Source organism: Sciurus vulgaris, assembly GCF_902686455.1.
Source record: "Sciurus vulgaris genome assembly, chromosome: 18".
Classification (NCBI taxonomy): domain Eukaryota; kingdom Metazoa; phylum Chordata; class Mammalia; order Rodentia; family Sciuridae; genus Sciurus; species Sciurus vulgaris.
In genome coordinates, this window is record NC_136479.1 from 31,634,037 (window position 1) to 31,660,747 (window position 26,711).

Sequence of the window (26,711 nt, forward strand, 5' to 3'; positions counted from 1 at the left end):
CAAAACATAGCCTGAAATTGATAAGCATATTACAGGTTGAGTATCCCTCATCTGAGAATCCAAAATGCTCTAAAATCTGAAGCTTTTTGAAAGCTGACATGACACTACAAGTGGAAAATTTCACACCTGACCTCTTGTGAAGGAGCTACAGCAGAAACACAAGCACACTAAAGTCATATAAAATTATTTTCAGTCTATAAGGTATATATGATCCATAATTGGATTTTATGTTCAAACTTGGGTCCCATCTCCAAGATATCTCATTATGCATATGCAAATATTCCACAATCTGAAAAAAAAATTTGAAACCTGAAATGCTTCTGGTCCCAGGCATTGCTCTGAAGCAAAATTGGGAATATGAAGTTGTTTAAGCTTTTCTGAACTATTTGATTTAATGATTATTTCTTGGGAGGGGAAGATCAGATTTCTGAGTTGGACTCAGTATAATATCTGTGCCCCCCACATGCCTTAGTAGCTAGGTGGGGCTGTGTCCCCCAAAGTTTGTGTACTAAAAACAATCCCCAAAGTCCTAGGTTGTAGGTAACTGGACATGGGGCTTTGAGGAGGTAATTAGGCTTAGTTGGGGGTCACAAGGGTGGACCCCTGTGATGGGATTAGTAGTTATGAGAGACCTGAGCACACATACTCCCTTTTTCTATGTGGTGACATAACAAGAAGGCCCTTACTGAGGCCAGCATCTCTGATATTGGGCTTCCCAGACTTTTTTTTTTTTTTTTTTTTTTTTTGTGGTGCCGGGGATTTGAACCCAGGGCCTTGTGCTTGCAAGGCAAGCACTCTACCAGTGCTGAGCTATATCCCCAGCCTGACAAAGAACTTTTTGAAAGCACTTGACCTTTACAGATTATGGTGGATAGAGCCCTTTGATTTTGTCTGATCTCAGACAGCTGGAACGACCTCAGGAAAGAGCTTAGATATGAACCTCTGGCTCTTTCATGATCACATTCCTAGTTAGATCATTTAACTTTGTAGTTACCTACCTTTTGTGTGTGTGTGTGTGTGTGTGTGTGTGTGCTGGGGATTGAACCCAGGGCCTTATGCTTGCAAGGCAAGCACTCTACCAACTGAGCTAGGTCCCCAGCCCTGCTACCTACATTTTTATGCTTGCACACTGTATTCTTTCTGAAAGGTGAAACACCTACATAACCAGTATGAAAGGGGGGAACATTGGTGGATAGACCAAGGGTCAGCAAATGCTTTTTGTAAAGAACCAGACAGCAGATACAGGTTCTTCCTACTCAGTGGTCCAGAAGCAAGATATGAACAAATAAACATGGCTATATTCCAATAAAACTTTATTTACAAAACAGGTAGTGGACTGAATCTGGCCTATGGGTTATAGTTTACTGACCACTGCCTAGACTTGTGTCTTTAACTATTTTTTTGCAGTGCTAGGGATTGAACCCAGGGCCCCCCCGCATGTGCTAGCTATATGCTCTACTGCTAAATTACACCCCAAGTCAGACCAGTGGCTTTCAAAGTGTGGCATCTGATCCAGCAGCAGCAGCATCACCTGGAAGTGTCTTAGCAATGTGAATCCTCAAGTTCCACTGAGAACCTCTGAGGTGGGGGCCATTAATATGATCCAACAAGTGCTCCGTGGGGGTATAGATAAACCTCAAATTTGAGAAAAACACTGCCTTAAACTAATGATGGCATAAAAAAATTATACTTGAATATCTTAGGAAAAATATGAGGGATTTTGAGTTTCTAGGGAGGACCATCATCTTAGAACTTCTTACAGTGCCAGGATACCAATTACCAGAGGAAAGAAAGCTAAGCCTCCCACCATCTCTGCTGCGCTGAGAACTGGTGATGTTATATCTTAAGTCAAAGCTTATCCGAACGGACCATTTGACACTTGTTTGAAGTTCTTGCTCTAAGATTCTTAAAGGTAATTGCTCAAACAAATGTTCTCAAGAGATGAATTCCTCCTGGCTTTAGGGTGCAAGTGGTTTAAGTGACCTTTTGATAGGGAGGTTTTAGCTTTCTGTGACTATGACAAATACCTGAGGCAATCAACTTAAAAGGTTTATTTTGGCTCACAGTTTCTGTTGTTTTAGTCCCTGGTCATTTGGTTCCACTACTTTTGGACCCATGGCAGAAATGTGTGGCAGAGGAAAATGTGTTGACCTTGAGGTGGCCAGGAGGCAAAGAAAACAAGGGAAGGTGCTGGGGTTCCACTATCCCCTACAAGGCCACGCCCCCAATGACCTCACTTCCTTCCCTGAGGCCCCACCTCCTAAAGGTATCACTGCCTTCCCATAGCACCACAGACTGGCAACCAAGCCCTCAGCATATAAGCCTTTGGGTAACATTTAAGGTCAAAGCTACATCAAGAAGTGAAAGTGTTGAACATTTTATTAAGTTTTAAAAGTTTTACATTTGTGATTCACTAAGAAATAGCAGTGCTGCTTCTCAAAGACGTTATCCTTTAGTGCATGGTTATGGGCTTTAGGACTTGTGGAGGAAGTACTGCTATTTTTTCATTACATTCATCATGCATTCACTTTCTTGGTTCGGGACCGGGAAAATTATGTCCTCTTCTTCCTTCAGGGAACACAAACAGTTATAACTCCAGAACCCAGCTGGTCGTTACCGCACATTTGACTCTACAGTATCCAAGGAGGGCTAGAGTTTGTTCTTGGGGGCGAGGCCTTGAGCCTCCTCAGAGGAGAGGCTGAAAGAGGGAAACATGGAAGTACTTCTCAGAGAGAACCCTACCCTCTTAACTACATACAAGCAGATTGTTCTGTGACCTTAAGAACATTTGCATGGGCTGGGGTGGTAACTCAGTGGTAGAGCGCTTGCCTTGCATGTAGGAGGCACTGGGTTCCATCCTCAGCACCACATAAAAACCAAAGGTATTGTGTCCACCTACAACTTTAAAAAATTTTAAAAAAGAACATTCACAGGGTTACATAGCTATCGCCATCATCCACCTCCAGAACTTTTTCATCTTGCATATCTGAAACTCTCTCCCCATTAAACACTAACTTCCCATTCCCCCTCCAGCCTGACCCCTGCACCCACTATTCTGTCTGAGTCTAACTACTCTAAGGATCTCATAGAAGTGAAATCGAACGGTATTCGTCCTTTCGTGATTGGCTTGCGTTTTATTTTTATTTACTAATTTATTTTTCAAAGTACTGGGGATTGAACTCAGGGGTGCTCTACTACTGAGCAATACCCCCAGTTCTTTTTATTATTATTTTTTTGATAAAGGATCTCACTAAGTGGCCCAGGTTGGCCTCAAACTTGTCATCCTCCTGCCTCTGCCTACTGAGTAGCTGGGATAACAGGCAAGCATCACAGTGCCTGGCTTACTTTTTAAAAGCACCTTTAATATACATAGAACATTATCTTTGCCATGAATAAGGATATAATGGGTGTAGCTGTTATTTCTAGAGCAGAAGTCTCAACCTAGAGCTCTTAAATGAGCCCCAGGGATATAAAGCCATTATGGGATATGTCTCCTATTTGTGAAGTTCTCATACGATCTTAAACCCAGAAAAATTAAAGAGGTTCAATGCTTTTCTAGGTCTTCTCTTCTGTGAGAGCATCCTCTTAGTGTCCCAAACCAAGATCGGCTACCTCCAGTTAGCAACCACATGGCTTCTGTGATTCCATCATACCATTTTGCTGGTGATTCAAATTTGAATCCTAACAGAAGGGTCACTCCCCGTGAAACTCCTAGCCCCAGGTTTACCTTGCCACTGAAGAACTCTGACCTTACTTTCCTCATATGAAAAGCATTTGATATAGTTTGGATATGGCTTGAGTATGTCCCATAGTCCCCAAGAGTCATATGCGAGAAGCCTGGTTCCCAGTGTGGTGGAGTTGAGGAAGTGGAACCTTTAAGAGATGTGCCTAGTGCAAGGTGGTCAGGTCACTAGAGGCCTCACCCTGGGAAGGAATCAATGTTCTCAAGGGACCCCCCAGTTAGTTTTCACAAAAGAAAGTTGCTATGAAAAGAAGCAAGCTTGATTCCTGACTCCCTCCTGCCATGGTGCATCCACCATATTCTGATATAGTCAAGGAGGCCTTCACCAGAGGCCAAACAGATGGGGCTGCCCAATCTGGGACACTGAGCCTCCAAAACCATGAGCTAAATAAACCTCTTTTCTTTGTAAGTTTGCAACTTTAGGTATTTTGTTATAGTAATGCAAAACAGCACCCAACAAATGCAGAAGTCCAAACCATAAGATACTACTTCATACCCATTAGGATGGTTATGATTTTTAAAAAAGACAATAATAAGTGTTGGCAAAGATGTGGCAAAATTAGAAAACTTGTATACAGTTGGTAAGACTATAAAATGCGACATCCATTGTGGAAAACCATACGGTGGTTCTTTAAAAGTTAAAGATAGACTTGCCATATAATCTAACAATTCCACTTCTCGGTATCTATTCAAAAGGATTGGAAGCAGGAGGTACTGGGGAATTAAATTGACCAAATTATGTTGTGTGCATGTTTCAATATGTAATAACAAATCCCACTAATATATATAATTATAATGCACCAATAAAACAAAATTTTCTTAAAAGGGGGAAAAATTAGAAATAGGAACTCTAACAGATATTTGCTCACTCGTGTTGATAGCAGCATTAGTCACGGAAGTTAAATTGTATAAGCAACCCAAAGTGTCCACTGATGGAAGAATTGACAAAATGTGGTGTATACATTTAATGGAACGTGATTCCGCCTTTAAAAAAGGATGAAATTCTGACACAGGCTATAACACAAATGAAACTTGAAGATATCCTGAGAAGGAGAAATAAGTCACAAAAGACCAAGTACTATATGGTTTCATATAAATAAGGCCCCAAGAGTAGTCAAATCCACAGAGACAAAGTAGAAGGGTAACTACCAAGAGCTGGGTATAGGAAGCCATGGAGTTAGTGTGCCCTGGGAAAGGAGTTTTAGTAAGCTACACTGGTATTAAAGGGGTTCACTTCATATTATATATATTTTACCACAAAACATTTTTTTAAATATCTAATATTTGATCATTATTCCCTGCTGCTGCAGAAAACTTACAAGCCTTTTGTCGAACCCATCACCCAACATTGTATTCCAGAAAGAGACAAAATGGTTTCTCAAAAGTTGAACCTGACTTCCTCATTTGCATTCATGGGTAGAAAGTCACCTTAGTACCACCTCTTGTCCCTCTCCACCCCTCCCCAACAGAGGGAAATAGCTTTAAGCCAGAGACATCAGGATAAGCCCCTTCTGGGCTTAGACCAGCTTCCTGACACTCAAAGGCCAACTAGACAGAAGAGGTAGGCAGCCACCAAGCGAAGTTCAGAGGAGGGTCTGCAGGGAAGCCCATCTGCCTGGTCACCTGCCTCATGGTGGCATCACCAGCAGAGTGGTCATGAGCAGACGCAGGCCCCCAGGAGGGATGGACACCTTTCCTCTTGGAAGTCACTTACCTCACCGAAGTGTTTCTCGATGATGTTCAGAGCAGCCTGGCTAATCTGACGGTTCTCATGCAGCTGTAAAGCCTCAATCCTATCGATCCCGCCCAGCTCTTCTATCAGAAGGCACAGGCTTTCCTTCTCACCCAGTTTCTCTGCTGTCTGGGAACCACACGAGACATGGTGAGACCTGGGGCAGTGTCCTGGGGAGGTAGAACCTGTGCCCCCATCATGGCAGCTTCCCTCAAGGGAATAAGACCAAAGGTCCTGGTCCAGCAGGAGCCAAGTTTCATGTTCCCCAGATTGATTAGAATGGGCATGATCTTAGCCAGGCACAGTGGTGTACGCCTGTAATCCCAGCAGTTTGGGAGGCCGAGACAGGAGGATTGCGAGTTCAAAGCCAGCCTCAGCAATTTAGCGAGACTCTAAGCAACTCAGTGAGACCCTGTCTCTAGGTAAAATACCGAAAAGGGCTAGGGATGTGGTTCCGTGGTTAGGTGCTCCCGAGTTCAATCCCTGGTACCAAAAAAAGAAAAAAAAAAAGAAAAAAGCATGATCTTCCCATTTCAGATATTTATGATTTATAAATATACCATATCATATCTAGGTATGAAATACATGTGTATCATAAATACATGTATATAAATGTTTATTTCTATAAAACATTTACATAAATTCTGTGGTTTTTTTTTTTTTTGCCACACAAAATACAATATTTCTAGATTATCAATTTATAAGGGATGGTGAGCATTTTTTTTGACTGAATATATTACTGTCCATAAATATATTATCATCACTATTTAGTAGATATCTCCTTCTAATTAATGAAAATTGTTTTCAATACAGTTTGAAAGAATGTTCTAATAATGCTATCCGTGCTCGCTTCGGCAGCACATATACTAAAATTGGAACGATACAGAGAAGATTAGCATGGTCCCTGCGCAAGGATGACACGCAAATTTGTGAAGCCTTCCATATTTTTTTGTCGTTGAGGCTCTGGGGGAAGAAGCCTTTTGCAGGGGCCTTAGCTTAGGGCTTATACTGTAAGGCTGGATCTGCTGACACTGCAGTGGGCATCCATTTAACTCTAGACTGTTGGGCTGGGGAGATAGCGCAGTTGGTAGAGTGCTTGCCTTGCAAGCACAAGGCCCTGGGTTCAATCCCTAGCACAAAAAAAAAAAAAAAAAAAAAAAAAAAAAATACACTCTATTAACTCTAGATTGTCTTGGTTTTGTATAAATAGTGATATAGCATTCTGCTTCCTTCCTTAGTTATGGAAAAAGGGGGGTCAACTGGCATGATAAGTATTTGAATTTTTTTTTTTTTTTTAGTTAAGAAGAGCAGATTTTAAACTTTGTTTTCAAACAAACTATAGGACTCTTCATTGTCAGCAAAGAGCCACTGCATCAATTACAGTTCAAGAATCTTCTGTACTTAAATACAATTTGCAATGTCATGTTATTTTTTGTATATTTAGAATGCCGAAAAATGTTTTTGAAGTTAAATAAACAGCATTACATTTAAAAAAAGAATAATGCTATGTAAATACAGACAGTCTGCTCTAAGCTCCCTAGAAAACTTTAAGAGAAATCAAGAGCTCCTTAGTCACAGAAGCCACAGTGTGGCAAAGAATGAAGTCCTTGAGAGCCGATCACATGAATGAATTTAATCCAATGCCAGTCATTGGCTTATTGGCCAAAGGTTATTCATTCCCTCCAATGTTTATCTATATTATGGGTGAGGCACACACAGCTAGAAATACAGTGTTGATTTAGAAAAGGTCCTTCTATCACTCACTATTGGGGGCAACCAGTAAGTAAGTGTTGCAAAGTAAAAAGTACAATATCATAAATGATCAGGGTTTTGTTTTAGAAGATACATAGGGCAAGCTTGGAAGGGATCACAGATCCTTAATGAATAGCCCTTTGCCAGAGATATCATCCCTTCTTTTGGGATAACGACATTCCAAAAACAGGGATAGTAAGGAAAAAGTTTTGAAAGCAAGTGTCTTATATTATGAGGAAAAGAGTAGTTTGGCTAGATATCATATTTGGAGAACAGAGTAAAAAAGTTCTCTGACGTCATAATCTGAAGGTTATAAGCAGTAACAGAAAAACATCCTATAGGTCAAATCAACATAATATAAGCCATGTTGTTGATCTGGTGAGTTTGAGCTTTATGTCTGAACCTTGATATCCCTTCCTTAGTCCTGTCTTTAGGTCCAAAATGAGTTATTGGATTGGACTAAAAAACTGAAGGAGAAGCCAAAGTCCTACATCAGTCTCAGAAAGAAAGCTGGAAAATAAGAGATGACCCCAGAGCAGCAGGATCCCCAGAGGAGGATCTCAGACCTTGAATGAACACTAGAAGGTCCAGAAGTTACTTCACAGGACCACAGCATCCCTCTCCTGGCCACCTAAAGCTTTCTACAACTCTACCTGATCTTTCCCACCCTCAGTCCCAGGAACCCTCATTGATATAGGTGTTTTGCTGGATCCATCAGATGCAATTTGCTCAGTCTATCCCAAGATAAGAATTCCAATGTTTAATTCAAATGAAGCAGATGAAGTTATATTTTTATAGCCTGGATGTGTTTTCATAAACCTGTCAGGTCCAACTTTGTCTAGTGGCTGCTGAGTCTCTACCCTTTATCTGTATGATTTTCTTGAAGTGTCAGGGTGTAATTGGGCTGGGTTTCAAATCTGGCCTCCACTGAGTCTATTCATTCTAAGATGGTTACATGAAAAGAATTCTCAAAGTAGGTTTTTTTAAAGGAGTTTCCTGGTGCTACTTTGAAGCTTTTCTAATGGCTTAGCCACATAAAAGGAGCTTAATCAAATGAAAATAGCTAGCCTCCAAGATGGCCCCAAATGATCCCCAAATCACTCCTGGTATTTATGCCCTTGTGTAATTTCCCATCAGATTGAATAGGGCTGTCTTGTGTAAGCAGCAGGGTACTGTTGAAATGACAGTATGACCTCCAAGGCTATATCACAAAAGACATTGGGACTTCCATCTTGGTTTAATTTGGCTTGCTCCCTAGAAGGCCAGCTGCCATGATGTAAGGATGCTCAGGCAGCCCTACAAAAAGGTCCACAGGGTGAATGACTTGCCAGCCAGGTGAGTGAGCCACCTCGGAAACTGATTCAAGTGGGAGCCTGCAGGTGATGTCAGCCCAGGCTGACATCTTGACCAAACCCTGTCCAAGACCCTGAGCCAGAACCATCCTGATAAACTGGCTCCAGATCAACTCCAGAAACTTAGTGAGATACTCTATGTTGGATTTAAGCTACAAAGGGTTAATGTAGCAATATGTCTATGTAGCAATTTAGACTTAACACCAATACTATATAAACATTAGTTTAATTTTCCTTTGTTATTTCAGAACTTAGACTTTTCTAGAATTCTAGTTCAATTCTTAGTAATCACTTTTCCCAGTCACATAGCTGAATGGGGCAGGAACTTCAGGGTGGTCCCGAAAGACTGACCCCTGATAAATTGTGCTGCTTCATTCAGTATATCCTATGTTTTATCTTTCTCCACCCTCACTGTGTAGAAGGGTCTAGCACTCCTACAATAAAATTAATTATTCTCAAATAATTTATGACTTTGGTCCTGTTTCAAACCTTCCACCAGTTTCCTGGCCTCACTCAGAAAAAGTCAACATTTTCCCGGACCCTACGTGATCCAGCCCCTGGTTGCCTTAAGCCTGATCTTCTACTACTCTCCATCCTTTTATTCTGGCCACACCCTCTCCTTGCCATTCCTTTTGCCTAGAGTGTTCCTGCCCCGCGATGTCCACAGACTCACTTGCTCTCTTGATTGTGACACAAATGCTCCTCCTCAGAAAACATTCCTTCTCCCGCCTACGGCATATACAATAACTCCGTTGGTTCCCCACCCCGAGCGATTAGTGACTGCGCCGAATCTGATTTACTTTATCTAGAACTCCCTCCTTGGTGTGTCTGGCCCCCACCCCACTAACATAACAGCTCCTCTAGAATAGGGACTTTGCCCTGGCATGTTCTGAGTATTCCGAATGGTGCCTGGCACAAAGGCAGTCATCCTTCTCTGAGCTGCTTCATTTTGTGTTGTCCATAGGACGCATGATGAGGGAGGGTAGAGAGGTAACAGCATCCTAGTTGGGTTTCAAGAATCAAACTAAAATGTTTAAAACTAGAGACTGCTATTTACAAAGCAACCCGTTCAGAAGAGCTCACCTGGAGGATATAAGAGAGGACATCCAGAATGATGAGAACAGTCCTCACATCTGGGACACTGAGCAGATGCAACAGTGGCCCCAAGACTCCCGAGTGCACAAGTACAAACAACTGGTCCACGGTGGCCCCCGTTGCAAAGTTAGCCACTGTCCACACAGCCTCTTTCTGAACTTTGAATTCTCCCTGCAGAGACAGAACATTTACATTCTCTACCTGTCCCAAAGAACCCAAATACAGTGATGCTGACTCAGGTCACCTTCTGGGTGCGATGGTGACTGTCAGGACTACCTGCCTCCGGTTCTTGATCAGAAGATGGCATCTGAGAAACCATGAAACAGGAAGCAGTTCCAGTGGGGTCCTGGAGGGAGTCCCTAAGGTCAAGTAGACTCATTTCCCTACGTCAGGCTATGGGGAAATTAGAACCAACATAATCCAGGTAATCTACACAGACTAGAAATTATGCTTGAAATTTCAGACAGTGGCCATATATACACGTATATATAATGTATGTATGTGTATATGTATATATGTATATATATGTGTGTGTGATTATACACACACACACACACACACACACACACACACGGGTGCTTAACCACTAAGCCACATCCCAAGCCTTTTTAAATTTTAATTTGAGACAGGTCTTGTGAAGTTGCTGAGGCTGGCTTTGAACTTGTGATTCTCCTGCCTCAGCCTCCAGAGCCACTGGGATCACAGGTATGTACTAGGCTCTATTTCTAATCTTCCTGACCAAGTACAACTTTGGACACATTATATAGTAGGGCACACAAAAGTGATCTATGGGACTGAGTCAGCCCAGAGGTAAGAGAAAGACCACTGAAATATTGCTCCATGAATCTTACATTTATAGAAAGCACTTGGCCCAGAGATAGGGGCCTAATTTATCATGGATCCTTCTGTTCCTGGGTCGAAGGACTTGCTCTCATTTTTTGGCTGGGGAAAACCAGCCTCAGCATTAAACAAAAACAAAAATAAATAATTTATGGTGCCAAATGAGTTATATTTCAAAAGACGTGGTTTGAAATATGAGTACTGCTTGATTTGTAACTGGATTTTTAAATTAGAACAGGTTTAGACTTAGGTACTCAGAATAGGAAGTGCCTTAAAAGTTTGGAAGATGCTACGATCTGGACCGCACACCTGCCTAGCTTTTCCTACCTGATATGCACCTGGGAACCAGCCATCCCAAATCAGAACAGAGAAGCTTCCCTTCCCCATGCAATGGCACCTGCCTCCCCACCCCCAACCAGAGCTAACCACTCCTGACTGTAGATGGTTTAATGTAGTTCATTAAAAGGTGGCAAAAGGAAACACTGATAATAATTGCTCCAGGGAAATGGGAATCAGGAGGTAGAAGGAAGCTTTATTGTATTTCTACTTTTATATTTGAATTTTCCATTTAGATCACCTCTTTAATCAACTTCATCTGTATACTGAAAAGCTACCTTTTTTTCTTCGTATGACATCACCGTAGCCTGATAAGTTTTTCCTCTTAAAACAAAGCAAGATCTCCTCCCTTTTGGCAAGCATATTCTTTGACCATGCCATTAGAGATAAGCCATTATTTACTAGCTCGAGATTATTCTGGATGTCTGAGCTGTGGGGTAACCTTTTCATTGAACAATGTTTGTTTAGTCTTCCAGATATTCAATAGGTTCTTCACTGGGGAAGGTCCCTTCCTTTCTTTAGACAGAAAGATTCATAGCTTTGTTGTGCTCTCAATTTCCTTCTAAGCCTGTATCTAAATCCCTGAAGGAATCAGGAAATACTCTCTTGCTGTGGATGTTTCAAGTGTGCCACTTACATTCTTCAGTAGATCCACCAAAGGCGGCAGCATGTTGAAAGCAATCAGCTGCTGGATGTGCTGGTGGGGCCCGGCAGCAATGTTGCTCAGGGTCCAGGCTGCTTCCTTCTGGATGGAGGTCTTGGGGTGCTTCAGGAGCTGGGGCAGCACACTCAGCAAGCCCGCACTGATGGCCAGCTGGGTCTGGTGATCTGTTCCTGTGACAACATTCCCCATGGTGCGGAGAGAAGGGGTCTGGAAGAACAGGGTTAGAAGTCTAACCAGTATTGCAAATCTATCACAGCAGAGGTGACCATCACACCTAGTTCTGTGCCCTCCCAAACATCAGTCACACTATGGACTTTGAAAGCTCACGAACCAGAATTAAATCCATGATCCTTATTCATTCAATACATGCATGGCGGTGTTTACACAGTGTCAAGGTACTTGCCAACTTCCCGAAAGTTCTGGCTCAAGTGGGATAGAGGTCAAGGGATACCTTTATCAGGAAATGCTGCGTCTCCTTCCACTTTCAACCGGGGAAGACACTGAATTGATAGCGTCTATCAAGTCAAAAAGTTCCATTGCCTTTGTATTTGGCACTAGTATTGAGCTTTTATTTTGTGTTTAATTGGAACAGATGAGATTCCGGTGGCATTTCTTGGTGTATTCATGAAGCCCCTCACAATAACTGTGAAGGTCCCCACCACGGGTTTATGACTAGACTCAAGGCAACGACTCTCCTAGAGAGACCGACTATGAACTCCTTTGGGATTCTTCGCATTATTTTGACAGACTGCATGAAAGTCCATCAATAGTTCAAGAGTTTTCCTAGCCTATTAGGCTATATAGCAGCTACTCATGTGAGAGGTAGAAGCAGGATTATAGGCCAATCACTGCCTTGCCAGGACAGCTCAATTGCGCCCCAGAACCTCTAAGAAGTTGCTTCTTTTCTTATTCTCTTCATTCTGTGTCCCCAGTTCTATTCCCAAACCAATCTTGACATCTGAGAAACACTCTACTACTCTCAGAATGTGATCACTAAGGCTGTGCAATCTACAATATCAGGCATAAAAAAATCAAAGGGGCAGAGTAGAAGCATCCTCAATACACCACATCTCTTAAAACAGTATATTATGTGGGTGGTATGTATTTAATAACCTATCAGAGTGTTTGTTAATGGATTTTTGTGCTATTTGTATCAAGGTAACCTAAGAGTATGGACTGGGGAGAATAATTTTTCTTTATATTTTTATAATAAATTCAAATATACAATGAACTTTGCATACACACACACACACACACACACACAACTGTATAAACAAAATTGTTTAAGTTCACATGTACGGACCACTAGAAGGAAAGACAAAAATAATTCCCTGCATGGTAGGTTCTAAGCAATTTTCACTTGGTGGTTTTCTATATTTTTCCAGTTGTCAGATTAAAAAGTAAATCCTTTTGCCAGGCACATTGGTACATGTCTATAATCCCAGCAATTTGGGATTCTCAGGCAGGAGGATTGCAAGTTCAAGGCGAGCCTCAGCAACTTAGCAGGACCCTGCCTCAAAATAAAATTATTTTTAAATGGTGTTGGGGATGTAGTTAGTGGCAAAGTACCTCCAGGTTCAATCCCCAGTAACACACAGAGAAAAGTCCTCTAATAACCACTATAAGTTTAGATCAAGATAGATCCAAATCTTTGGTTAGATCATGGCAAAGACCAGGGAAATGCAGATGACATGCTTTGTCCCAGGCAAAGGATTAGAGCTGACCGTGAAGACCAGGAACAGGGAACAGAGCCTTGCAAAGTGAATCTGGCTCTCAAATTCCAACCTGAAGCATGGCACAGTAGCGCATGCCTGTAATCCCAGTGAGGCTGAGGCAGGAGGATCTTGATTTCAAAGCCAGCCTCAGCAAAAGTGAGGCACTAAGCAACTCAGTAAGACCATGTCTCTAAATAAAATACGAAATAGGGCTGGGGATGTGGCTCAGTGGTCGAGTGCCCCTGAGTTCAATCCCTGGTACCTCGCCCCCAATGAAATTCTAATCTGAAGGCCCCTACAGAAATAGGTGGGACCCAGGAGGACATTTACCAAGACATTGAGTTCCGAGCTGGTCATGAGGTCTACCAGCCTGGGCAGAACCCCAGTGCTGACCACTTGACCGATGCGCTCATTGCAGCCATCGGTGAGGTAGGACAGAGCCCAGCAGGTGTCCGAGAGAATCTCACTGTCATGATGCCGCAGCAGGTAGGACAGGACAGGCAGCATTTGCCTCACCGCTTCCTTGCAAGGATACGGGTTCTTGTTTCGGCACAGGTTGGACAAGGTCCATGTGATATTCCGCAGAAATGTGATCTGTAACAAGGAGATTGCTTCCAGCATCAGGTGCAAAGGAGAGAAATTGCAAATCACAGCGTGCCCTTCCCATCTTGGATCAATATTATCGATCGGCATGAACCAAAGCTTTAGAGCTTCAAATAGGAATTTGTTCTAGCAGGGATGCGTATTGGAGACAAAGAGAACGAGCTTTGTATTTCACGTTTGAATGTTAGATGGAGGTTTCTTATTTTTTCAAAATGAAGAAGTAGTATTCTTTACCCACTCTAGTGTCAATGGATGATCTAATTTGTTTTTCATTGATAGGAAAAAAAAAAAATCAAAACAAGAGTCACTTTGTCTTTTTTCCAGCCTAAAACTCTACTGGCGTGTTGATCATATTTCTGATCTTCTATTTGAGATCAGTCTTCTCCACCCTACCTCCGAGTCCCATCAGTGTCTGCTTTTAAAAATTCTAGCATCGTCTGTGTCTTTTGACTTTCTCCCGCCAGTGTAGAAACGTGCTCGGGGACCTTCAACACCCTGCTCCTCAATCCTGCCCTTGGTCCCTCTCCAGTCACTACCCCACTTCTATCTTTCCAAGTCCATTCTCAAGGATGCATCTTTCCTCATTGTTCCCTTGTTCTTCCAGCTGTCCTCCTCTGGTTTCTGCCTCTACTTCTTCACAGCTAGTAATGGAAACCAGTCCCTCCCAAGTCTCCTAATCTACTTGCTGCTTCTCAGTCCTACAACTATAGTCCCTCTCAGCTCTACCAGCAGGCAGCCATTTCCTTTTGAAAAAGTTCTTCTTGGCACTGACACTGAACCCAGTTTTCCATTGTCAAGTGAGCCGTTTCTTCTCCCATCTTCTTGCCAGGTGCTGCCTGACTTCTGAATGCTGGAGTCCCCAGGACTTGGTCCTAGCCTCATCATACTGTGAGTCAGGGTAGGGCAAAGAGTGCTGTGAAGGGCCACCTAGTCAACATATTCAGCCTTGTGGACCGTACGTCTCTAACTGTGACAATTCACATCTGACCTCAACTTGCAACCCCAGCCACAGAAAACGTGTAAGCCAACAGCACGGGACTGTAAAATTCTACAAAAGCAGCAGCCAGCCGGGTTCAGTCTGCTCGTTGGTCTTGCCCAGCTGGACAACCCATGTGTGTGTGATCATCTAGATTGGCACATCCACCCACCTGCCGCGGCTGTCGTGATGCCTCTAACTAACCTCTGCTGTATGTCTGTAAAGGAAGTTCTGACTCTTCTTTCCCTCCCTCTTCGGGTCTCTAAGAGGACGGTCATCTAAACAACTATCCAGAAGCCTGAGCATCCTGCTTCCCTCCATCTGCCATGTTTGGTGTAGCTGCAACCCCATCCATCAGCCTCACCAGCTTCCTCTGCTATAATCCTACCACAGGCAGCCAGGAGGGTCTTTCTGAAAGATCAGACCACCTTCCTTCTTCCTTTGACATCCTCCATAGGCTTCCCTGTGCCACCAGAATGATGTCTAAGCCCTTGGACCTACCTGCCATCTTAAATTTCTCTCTCCTTGCAAACTCCTTTGGCTGCGGCCACCTTTTTCTAGTTCAAATATGTCCAGTGTTCTCCCACCTTGAGGGTTTTGTTCTTGATCCCTTTGCTTCTCTACATTTTTGTTGGAGGCAAATCCAGAATCCATTCCCTAAATCAGGTAGTCCTCTATTGTTACCATATTGATCAACTTTGTCGCCGAGTCTCAAACCTAGACCCTATCACCCATGAACATGACCGCAGTGCCATCTCATCTGTGGGTGCCCCTTTGTTGGAGATCTTAGTCAATGTTTGCAGACTGATGAGCTTTGAAAAACTTTAATGGGGGCTGGGGTTGTGGCTCAGTGGTAAAGCACTTGCCTAGCTTGAGTGAGGCACAGGATTTGATTCTCAGTACCACAGATAAATAAAAAATAAAGGTCCATTGACAACTAAAAATATATTTTAAAAACCCTTTAATGGACCTCTCTTATTACCCCCAGAAGAAAGATCAGTGCTACTGGTCCCTAAAGACAAATTTGGGTCAGTCTTTTCCCAAAATGATACTCTGTCCTAGACCCCTCACTATTAGAAGGGACTAGGGAGCAGCCACATGACATAGCATTGGTTTGGAACTACTTCCCCAGATTCCCAACCCTGGGAATTTGTCACCTAGCTAGGTTTTCTACTTTAAAGACACTCACTGGTATGGTTGATGAAACCAGGGTCAGCAGATGTGGGATGGCATTGCTGGAGATAACGATATCTCTGAGTTTTGGACCGTCACCTACAAATAGATCAGAACAGACATTCAAAGAGAACAAAGGATCCTGAAGTGGGTGACTCACTTTTAAAACATTTATGCAAAGAAGAGAGAAGAAAACTCATTCTTGGGGATTTGGCAAGTAGGTAGTATAGTCGTGTATTAGATCCGAGGTCTCCGAGGTATCTGTTGGGTGGACATTCCTGATGTGACAAGCAGGTGCTACTCATAGCAATTGCTAAAAGAGGAGGCTGTGGACACATGGAGACAGTTGACCTGGCCCAGGAGGTACATTGTAAATGCTGGAAACCTTTCACATCATGGTTCTCAGGAAGACGGAGGTGAGCACAGACCAGAAGACACTGGTGGGGGGCAGAAACTTACAAATGCAATTCAGAACAAAATCTGGGGATCCGTGGAGGTGGCAATCAGCCATCTGCAACTCTGACTAGCATACCTAGGAATCTTGGTGTTCTTCAGCCATGAAGGCAAGGCAGAAGTCACATTAGATCACCAGGCTTGCCTGTTCCTGACTGGACCAAGAAAAATGAGAAAGAATATATCTGCAATAGATGCATCACTTCCGCAAGCATTTTTTTAAAGTAGTTATTTTATACTGTTTGCTAATTCCAGTATCTGAAGTCCTTGGAGATCTAATCATACTTGTGTTTCTGCTGACTCAGTCATGGAAGGTTGCTGCTTCTCCGAACTTGAAATTGCTAATATTTGGCTGATCTTCATTTGTCAAAATCCTGAGGGGCCCAATTGAGGTTTTCTCCCCCTGCCCCAAGAGAGCAAGTGCATTTACTTCAGCCAGGAATCTGGGGGCTTCCAGCCCTGCAGCACTAACTCTCTACCTTGTGCTTTCTCACACATGTGACTATAGCCTCAGGTCCCAAATCTACACAGTTTTAGGATTGCATTTTGGGGGATGATGTTTTACCCCAAACTAAGGAACTTCTTCCCCCTTAACATTTCACTGGAGGAAGGGTTCTGGATCATGCAACGATCTGTCACAAACCCTCATACTGATGGGCCAAAGACCCATCTTTGGTTCCTGAATCTATTAAGACTGGAGGCTGTGGGACCCTGGCATTGGCAGAGGGCCCAGCAGCCTGTTGCTTTGGTATGCATGGCATTATCTAGTTTCAGCTTTGACGTTTGGTCTCTGAACCTGGCTCTGAATTTCAAAATAGCTGATAGTACTTTTCCCAGAACCTTCTAGTTTTTCATACTGGGAGGGGTTCCAGAATATCGAGAGCACCATACTACCAAAGAATCTGTGTTGCCCACCGCACACCTTAGCCCAGTAAGGAGAGTCTCACCGGCGATGTTACCGAGGGCCCACACAGCCTGCTCGCACACAGTCATGTGCGGGGAAGACAGGAGCTCGATCAAGGGCAGGATGGCACCCGCTTCCACCACGGCTTGGGTCTGTTCCGGAGTCCCAGAAGCAATGTTGGTCAGAGCCCAGGCTGCCTCGAACTGCAGGTAGGGGTGAAGAGATGACTTCAGGAACTCCACCAGCCTTGGAATGAGCCCTGCTTCAACAAAGGAGTTTAGAGGAGGGTTCCGTTCCCGGGACAGCATTTTCCTATGAAAGGATAGAGAGGGGAGTGCAGGGAAAGCCACGTGAGGGAGACATTCAGGACCTCCTTTCTCCATGTTCTTGGCATTCCTGTCTATCAGATGAAACAAACAGCTGGACCAGAGGTCCTCAATGTCCTATTGCTCAGCCTGAAGCACTCTGCGGTCACCAAGCAACGTTTTCCTCTGCGTGTTTTCTATAAGCTAAAGTTCCATAGAGGCCAATGTAAATTAAGCAATTCATCTCCGATAACACATTGCATCTTTTCAGTATAGCATAGAATCTGGTCTTGCTTTTAGAAGGGCTAGTCTTCTCCTGTGTTTTCCAGGCATTTTGACAATGCCAAGAATCCAAAGGGACCACTAGAGCTCATTTCAGACTATGAACATGTAAATAGAAGAAATCTGCTTGGTGATACCTGGCTGCCTGTGTGGCCTGGAAACATACAACTGGATCCGAGCTGTTCACACCTTTGATTATTTCATCCAGAGAGAGGCTGACCTGCAAAGGAGGGGCACATTCAGGTCAGAGACTTTGCTAGAAGGGAGAATAAGTATCACCTAGTCTACCCATTCATGATGAAAACAGGCTGCTGAAACCGGATGCCCCAATGTGTATGCAGGTCTATTTCAGGGAAGGGGGGACACTTTTGTGGTTCATAGGTCATAGGTCACAGTGAACACTCCCTTTGCTTAAGGGAGGAATAATTCCCTTGGATCCTCTGCACCCTTTTATTCTGTGCATTAAGAACATAATAATAGATATTAAAAAAAAAAAAAAACAAATAACAAGTGAGCACCTTCAAAATAACCCTCTTCAGTAAAAGCAATGAGAAAACTGATCGTCTCAAAGCAAGCAGAAGGAAATAAAGACTAGAAACAGATTGGAAAAATAGAGAAAAGTCAATGAGAATAAAAGTGGGTTCTTGAAAAGATCAACCACAATATACTTAGTCAGATTTACCAAGAAGAGAAACGAGAGAAGAACCAAGTTATTAAAAATCAGAAATTAAAGTGAGGAAATTACTACTGAACTTATAGAAATAAAAAATGAAAAGGGAAATAGGAGCAAATGTATGCCAACAAATTAAATAATTTAGATGAAGTAGACAGATTCCTAAAAATGCACAACCACCAAAAGTGATAAGAAATAGGAAGTCTGAATAGAACTATAACAACTAAAGAGATTGAATTAGTAATTATAAAACATCCCTCAAAGAGAAGTCTAGGCCCAAATGGTTTAATGGTGAATTTTCCAAACATCAGAAATAACACAAACTTCTACAAACTCTTCCAAAAAAAAAAAAAAAAATTGAAGAAGGGGAACTTTCTAAGTCATTCTTAGAGGTCACTATTACCTTGGTAACTGTATTAGTTCATTTTCTATAGCTATAACAAAACACCTGAGGTTGGATAACTTACAAAGTAAAGATATTTATTTGCCTCATGCTTCTGGTGGCTAGAAGGTCAACATACCATGGCATTTGTATCCTGTCAGGGCCCTTTGGCTGAAGAGTAATGAAAAGAGAACCAATGGCATGTAAAAGGGTCAAGTTCATGAACTGGCTTTACTTTATAATCAACTACTGTTGTAAGAACTAACCACGATCTTGCAAAAACTACATTAATTCCTTCAGAGGGTGAGGCCCCCAGTGACCTAATTACTTTGCACTAGGTGCTACTTTGGAGAAGTTCTACCACCTCAACACCACCACACTGAAAAGAACAAGTTTCTAGTTCACAAATCTTTGGGGGTGGGGAACACACTCACACCATATTCAAATCATAGTAATACCAAAACAGCCAAAGCCATTGTGAGAAGAGAAAGATACACACCAATATCCCTTATCGCTACAGATGCAAAAATCCTCAGTGACAATTGTGTGCACTTAGTCCCCAAAATGCCACTACTACATGGTGTTCAGATCTTTGGAATTAATAAATATTGAAATGTTTTGAAACTGAACAAAAATTTATAGCTACTGAGTTTCCTGTAAGGAAGTCATAGTAAACTCACTGCTTCTGTGATGTGAAATAGGAGGATATCTACATTGGAGGACCAATCACTGGTTCTTCATATGCTGTATTGATGTGCAGAATTCTACTAAAAGATGTCATCATTTAATGCATCTGGTATATTTCTGAAGAGGCTTTAAAGGCTGGTTGGGTGGCCGCTGTGTATAAGTTGATGGCAACACAGTGACTGTGTACTACATAAATCCAAGGCAATAAGATCTGTGAGAAACTAGGACCAGCTTAACTTATATGATGGGTATTATGTTAGGAAAAGAAAATTTCCAATATCCAGTCATAATCCGTTTAAGCAGACTTATGTGTAAACCGGGATCATCTTGCTTTAATAACCACATATTTTTCTCTTATTTCATATAAGATATATACCCTCTTGTTTTATCCAAGCCAGCTTCTACCTTCTGAGTATGCTTCTTTGGTTTTGCTGGCTCCATATTGTATGTTGAGAAATGAAGACATTTATGATGTTACAGAGTTCCAGAAAGTCCACCTTTGAAACTGATTGGGGACATAAGACAGACAGGTATCTTGTGGGCAGCCTCCGAGTAGGTATTCTAATTTTGGAACAAAGAGGGTTTTGCTTTCTTTTCCAGACCCCAGGATGCTAAACCAATTAATAATTTATTTTGAGCAGCTAAAGTATGTTCATTTAAAGTTGTCTGCTTACTTGGTTGAGCAACTTCATTGGTAAAGTGTCATTCTTTAGAAAAGGAAACATAAAATGGACAGCTATATAGGTACCTGTGGTCTGCAGAAACTGCTTCTCTAGCAATAGTACCAAAGTAAGTAATGACATTTTCTTAAAAAGCAGGTCTGCAGTAAAAGAATTGCCTTTTCTTAGTCATTCTGCTCTCAACTCTCAGTTTGATAACCTTTTGCCTTTAAAAATGTAGGTCTTAGTGTAAATAACCCCAAATGATAACTATTTCTAGAGTAGCAAACATTGATTTCTTGTGACTTATGGAAATTCCCTATAGTTGCTTACATTAATTCAAGAAATGACTACTTGAGAAGGAAACATTTTAAAAAATGAAGTTCAGATATAGAATGAAACCAAAACACTCAGTAACAGTCAAACAAAATTGGTGAAAAGAGTTGTAAATCAACTTAAAAATCCATTTGTTAGCAAACCGATTTGGAGGGGTAGAGATTGTATTTCAACAGTATCAAGTTTAGAAATTAGTTGTAAGGTGTTGCCTTTCTATGTTTATACTTTCCCATGTATTTTTTAAAAACTGGCAATCTCTACTTTAATAAAAAATATTTCCTTGGTATAAAGAAATCCTCAGCGAAATACTAGAAAACCAAATGTGTCAACCTATGAAACATATGCATCATGAGATTTAACCCAGAAATGCAAGCATGGTTCAAGATAACAAAAAAAATATCGTGGGGCTGGGGTTGTGGCTCAGTGGCAGAGCGCTTGCCTTGCACGTGTGAGGCACTGGGTTCCATCCTCAGCTCCACATAAAAATTAAAAAACAAAATAAAGGTATTGTGTCCATCTACAACTAAAAAATATTTTTAAAAAAACCAATGTGATACCCTCTATCACAATAAAAGGGAAAACACAATCTTTTCAATAAGTGCAGAAAAGACATTTGACAAAATGCAGTACATTTCGATGATAAAAACATTTGACAAACTAGGAATAAAAGACAATTTCCTTATCCTGATAACAGCATCTATAAAAATCCCACAACTAGATTCATACTTAATGGTGATAGCCTGAAAGTTTCTCCCCCTATGATCAGGGCTAAGACAGGATATCTGTTCTGCTCCTCTTACTCAGCATAGTATTAGAAGTTCTAGATAGGCTATTTAAGCAAGAAAAAGAAATAAAGTGCATCTAAATAAGAAAGGAAGATGTAAAACTATTTCCACCTGCAAATGACTTGATCTTCTATATAGAAAATCCGAAAGAATTCACAACAAAAAATTTTAAACTAATAAATCTAGTTACATTGTAGAATCAATATATAAAAATCAACTATATTTCTATGCACTAGCAATGAATAATCCAAAAATAAAACAATTTACAATAGAATAAAAATGAGTAAAGGAATAAAAAATATAAGACATATGCTTATATTATATGCAAGACTAAAAAAATTAAACTGCAGCTAAATAAATGGAAAGACATCCCATGTTCATGAAATGGAAGACTTGACATTGTTAAGATGGCTATTTTTCATCAACTGTTTTATTGAGTCAATGCAATTACCATCAAAATCTTAATTGACTTTATTGAAGACTGACTAGCTGATTCTAAAATTCATAGGGAAATATAAAGGACACAGAATAGTCAAAATAATCTTGTAAAAGTTACCATTTTCAAAACTTACTACAAAGCTATAGCAATCAAGTCCCTGTTGTATTGACATAATGGTAAACATATTAGGTTTTTTTGACAAGGGTGCTGAAAACATTCAATGAATAGAAAATAGTCTTTTCAAAAAATGAACTTTTAGTCATACAGTTTACAAATATTAATTCAAAATGGATCAAAGATTTAAACATAAGAGCTAAAACTATAAAACTCTTAGAAGGAAACAGACAAAAGAGAAAAAAGCATGCATGATAAGATATGGGTCTAGTACTCAAAACATAGAAAGAACTACCACTCAATAAAAAAGACAAATTACTTGACCTAAAAAAAAAAAAAAAGAACGTAGGGTTTGAAAAGACATTTCTCTAAGAAAAACACAGCCAACAAGCATATGAAAAGATGCTCATTATCATTAGTCAATAGGAAAACATATCAAAATTACAACATAGCCCTTTGTACCCATTGGAGGGCTATCATTTAAAAAATGTACATTTTCACATTCTTAATAATACTTGTTATTGTCCAACAGCGTGGCCACTTAGGAAAACAGTTTGTGAGCATATTAGTTTCCTATAATTGCTGCAAAAATTACCACAACCCCAGTGGCTTAAATGCTCTCATAGGAATACATTGCCTTGAATTTTTCAACTTCTAGTGGACTCCCTTGTATTCCTTGCCCTGGGGCCTCTCTCTCCATCTTCTAAGCGCAACACCTCTCTTTCTGCTCTGGCTTCTCCCTTGTCCTTGTAAGAACCATGGGATTATGTCAGGCCCACTCAGAAAATCCAAGAAAATCTCCTCCTATTAAGATCCTTAATTGCAAAGTCCCTTTTGTTTTAAGGTAACATTCACAGGTTCTGGGGATTAGAAGATAGAGATATCAGGGGATCATTATTCGACCTATCCAAAGAGTTAAACATAGAATTAGCATATAACCTAGCAATGCTATATATTCCCAAAGGAATCGAAAATACTTGCCTAAGCAAAAACGTGTGCATACATATTAATAACAGCATTAATCATAATGGCCCCAAAATTGAAACAACTCCAACGTCCACCATTAATGGATGGATAAACTTTATCCACATGATAGAATAACACTCAGCCAAAAAGAAATGAACATGCTACAACCCAGATGGAGCTTGGAAACACTATGCTCAGTGGAAGAAGCTAAGCACCCAAGGTCACATACTGCAGGATTTCATTCAGACTAAATGTCCAGAATAGGGAAACAAGACAGTAGATTCATACTTGCCAGGGGTTATGGGGAATGAGATATAGGGACTGTTCAATGGGCATGGGATTTATTTTTTGGGGGAGAGGGGAATGCTGAGGAATGAACCCAGGGGTGTTTTAACACTGAACTACATCCCCAGGGCCTTGTGTGTGTGTGTGTGTGTGTGTGTTGCAGGGGATTGAACCCAGGTCCTTGTGCATGTGAGGCAAGCACTCTACCAACTAAGCTACATTCCTAGCACCCCCAAACCTTTTTGAGACAGTCTAAGTTGCTGAGGTTGGCCTTTAACTTGCGATCCTCCTGCCTTGGCTTCCCAGGTGGCTGGGAGTATAGGTATGCACCACCACACCTGGTTGGGCATGGGGTTTCTATCTGAGGTGATGAATATGTTTTAGTGATGATGATCATGTAACCTTGTAAACATGAGAAATAATTTATTATATATTTTAAAGGGGTGAATTTGAGAGTATGTAAATTAGATCTTATTTTTTTATAAAAAGAACATGCTAATAAAGATAAAAAGGGAAACAATTTTTTACATTGTTTTGTTTCATACCTTCCTCAGTTAGGAAAAACCATAAGGACTATTCTAGACAAATGAAGTTAACTGATATATATGGTTCATGTCCCTGGGCAATTCAGAGAGTGATTATATCCATTACCTTGGATGAAAGGGGGGGCATCATTGGATCCACTTGACAAAATTGAAACGATCTCTGCCCTCAAAGAGCCCTAAACAGTTGGGCGCATGCCCATGATCCCAGACACACAGGAGAGTGAGGCAGGAGGATTGCAAGTTCAAGGAAAACCTCAGTAATTTAGTGAGGCCTTTAGTAACTTAGTGAGGTGCTGTCTCAAAATAAAATAAAAGGGGTTAAGTGCTTTTGGGCTCAATCCCTGGTACAAAAAAAAAAAAAAAAAAAAAAAAAAAAAAAAAAAAAAAAAGAAAAGAAATGTAGCTCAGCCATAGGATACCCCTGGGTTCAATCTCCAGTATGAATGAATGAATGAATGAATGAACGAACGAACGAACTAGCAAACAAATGAACAAATAAAGACATACAATGTTATCAAAGTTTTAAGAAAGAAAAGTTAAGGCATTCAAGAGTCACAAAACAGGACTTGCCTTAGAATTTATATCCAGTGAGGTTGGGGAGGATGGAGAACGGAAGACAGCAATCCAGTCTTAGGAGAGACTACATGTCCAGGGACTATCTGCCTTTACTGAGAAGTAACCTCTGTGAACCCTCATTTCCTAACCGACCAGAGTTAGAGGAACAAGTGGATTTTCAGTTTGCAGTAGCTCTTTCCCCACTCCCATCCCACAGACTCATGACCACGAGTAAAGACCCTTAGCATTCTGAGGAAGGCACTTTGGCTTGAACCATGATTTCTTCACCGCTTTCTTTAAAGGCCTAAATCAGTCTAGAAGCTCCGACTCTCTTAAACATTCCCAGGCCAGAGAATCTCGCGCAGGATGCATTTTGCACACAACTGCTCTAAACGCCACGTTGTGACCTACCCCTTTCGCTGGTTTTTCAGAAGCTGGTTCAGGGGAGACATCATTGATATTCCTTCTCTTTAAGACCTGCTCATCTTTCTTGGCTTTCCGGAGCTCCAGGCTGATGGTCATCCTCTGCTGTCGCCTCACCTGGGGAGGATAAGAAACAATTGCAACAATTAGGGCCAGGGAGCCAGGATGTCTTGCTGTTTTGCCTTTTGAGCAGGTTTCAAAGCATGTGAGTTCATTTTCTACACTTGTAATAGGCTAGAAGAATCAAGGTCAGTAAATCGTCTCGGCCCTATCTACCTCCTCTAATTTCTCCCAACATTAAACCTCTAGGAAAAAATTTAATCTTCTGCCCAAAATTAAAGGAAGGTCATGTTCATCCTTGACAGGCAGAATTCTCTGCTATAAAGACATTAGCAGAGCAACCCACTGCCGAGTCGGAGCACATCTCCAATGATGCTGATTAGTTTTGAAGAGTATAAAGTCCTGGTGGGACTAAGCCTTCTAGTGATGGCTAGATAAGTGGGGCTGGGGACTCTTGGGGACCACCTATCAACTAGATGCATAATCTCAGAGGTTACACTTAAAGGCATTGAAGGAGATTTAAAAAGAATTTTTTTAAAAGACTTTTTTCTTAAGTCAACAACACACAGACTTGATAGTATTGTGAATGCTGGAGAAATGACCTGAACTTTCTGGATAAATGAGTTTAAAGACTAAAATAGTAATTAAACCTTTCATGGATTAATGATGGGAATGCATTGAGAAATGGGTTGTTCGACAATTCTGTCATTGTGTAACATCAAAGAATGTATTTATGCAAACTAAGATAGTGACGATGTCACCAGGCAAGGCAAGCTTACAGGGCCACCGTCATATATGAAGCCCTTATATGGTGCAAGACTACATAAAGTAGTTGTATTAGATACTTCTGTTTCCTTAACAAATCATTTAATTCTCGCTTGAGAACAAGGTCATTGGGTGTTAAAAGGCAAAGCAGGACACCTTTGAGGCCCTTAGAACCAGTTGTACTGTGGCCCTGTCACTAAATGGGACCACCTCTCGTCTCAGCTGCTGGCCTATCCTACTGTTCCCTGCAGAGAGGGGTTCCTTCATCCTACCTGGTTTCCTTTAATCTGCAATGTCCAGGAAGCCAGAGAGCTATGCTTGCTGGAGCAGGTTACCCTAACAAGAATCTGCCTCTGGACATGTCCTAACCAGGCTTCTCTGATCAGGTGCTTCCCTCATCCTAGGCTGACTTTCAGAGTCCCAAGGTGTAACTTGTCTTATGTAAGATGTCAGCCAGATGCACTGTTGTAGGACACAGAAGTAGAGCAGGAAAACCCGGAGACCAGAAAAGCTGAATGAGAGAATCCATACACAGACCCCTGCCCACACCCTTAAGTCCCTCCCGGCCACAAGACCAGCAGTCTGGACTTTTCCATCCCAGTTCTATTTCTGGAAGATATGCAGGTTGGCTATACCTCTTTGCCAACATTTGAGTTCCTTGGTAAACAGCGTGGCATCTATAGACCTGGCCTTTCAGAGGTAGTGAGCAGCCCTGTTTTATACACGAAGAAACTAGAACTCTGAAGTTGCATAGTTGCAAAGTCACATGGAAACCTTGTTTTAAGTCCAAGGTCGTCTGGCTCCTAAGTCCATAGACATTTGTCCTCTCTACCTTTAATATTTTATTTTGAAATTTTCAAACATGCAAAAAAAAATTGAATCATTCAGTGAACATCTGAACACTTAAATGAGCATTTTGCTAGAATTGCCTTCTCTCCCTGCATCTCTGCCCCATTCTAGATGCCTTTCAACCACGTGATTTCCACGACACTGGTCCCTGATAGACTGAAGCAACTGCTTCCTACTCACAGATGCATCTTTGCCTCGGTACTTAAACTTTCTCAGTCGCTCTTCAGGAGCGTCCAAGGTAGGCATCTCGACTGGAAAGAGGAA

At 41.5% G+C, this 26,711-nt stretch overlaps 1 protein-coding gene across 1 annotated transcript; it reads right to left on the reverse strand.

The window, feature by feature from the left end:
- Positions 1 to 2,376: 2,376 nt before the first annotated feature.
- On the reverse strand, positions 2,377 to 26,711 carry KPNA7 (karyopherin subunit alpha 7). The gene is made up of 10 exons (XM_079121138.1): positions 26,628 to 26,711; positions 24,762 to 24,890; positions 18,062 to 18,144; positions 17,381 to 17,649; positions 15,997 to 16,079; positions 13,559 to 13,822; positions 11,487 to 11,720; positions 9,662 to 9,844; positions 5,457 to 5,603; positions 2,377 to 2,568 (listed from the first exon to the last, which is right to left on the reverse strand). The coding sequence occupies exons 1-10, from the start codon at positions 26,691 to 26,693 to the stop codon at positions 2,497 to 2,499; spliced, it is 1,530 nt and encodes a 509-aa protein (XP_078977264.1). The 5' UTR covers positions 26,694 to 26,711; the 3' UTR covers positions 2,377 to 2,496.

Excerpts from the sequence above, each read along its gene's own strand:
- KPNA7 (XM_079121138.1), bottom strand. The coding sequence starts at position 26,693 with ATGCCTACCTTGGACGCTCCTGAAGAGCGACTGAGAAAGTTTAAGTAC. Across the intron at positions 18,145-24,761 it reads CTGAAAAACCAGCGAAAGGG|GTCAGCCTCTCTCTGGATGA; the intron begins GTAGGTCACAAC and ends CCTCCTTTGCAG. Across the intron at positions 17,650-18,061 it reads CAGGCCACACAGGCAGCCAG|GAAAATGCTGTCCCGGGAAC; the intron begins GTATCACCAAGC and ends ATCCTTTCATAG.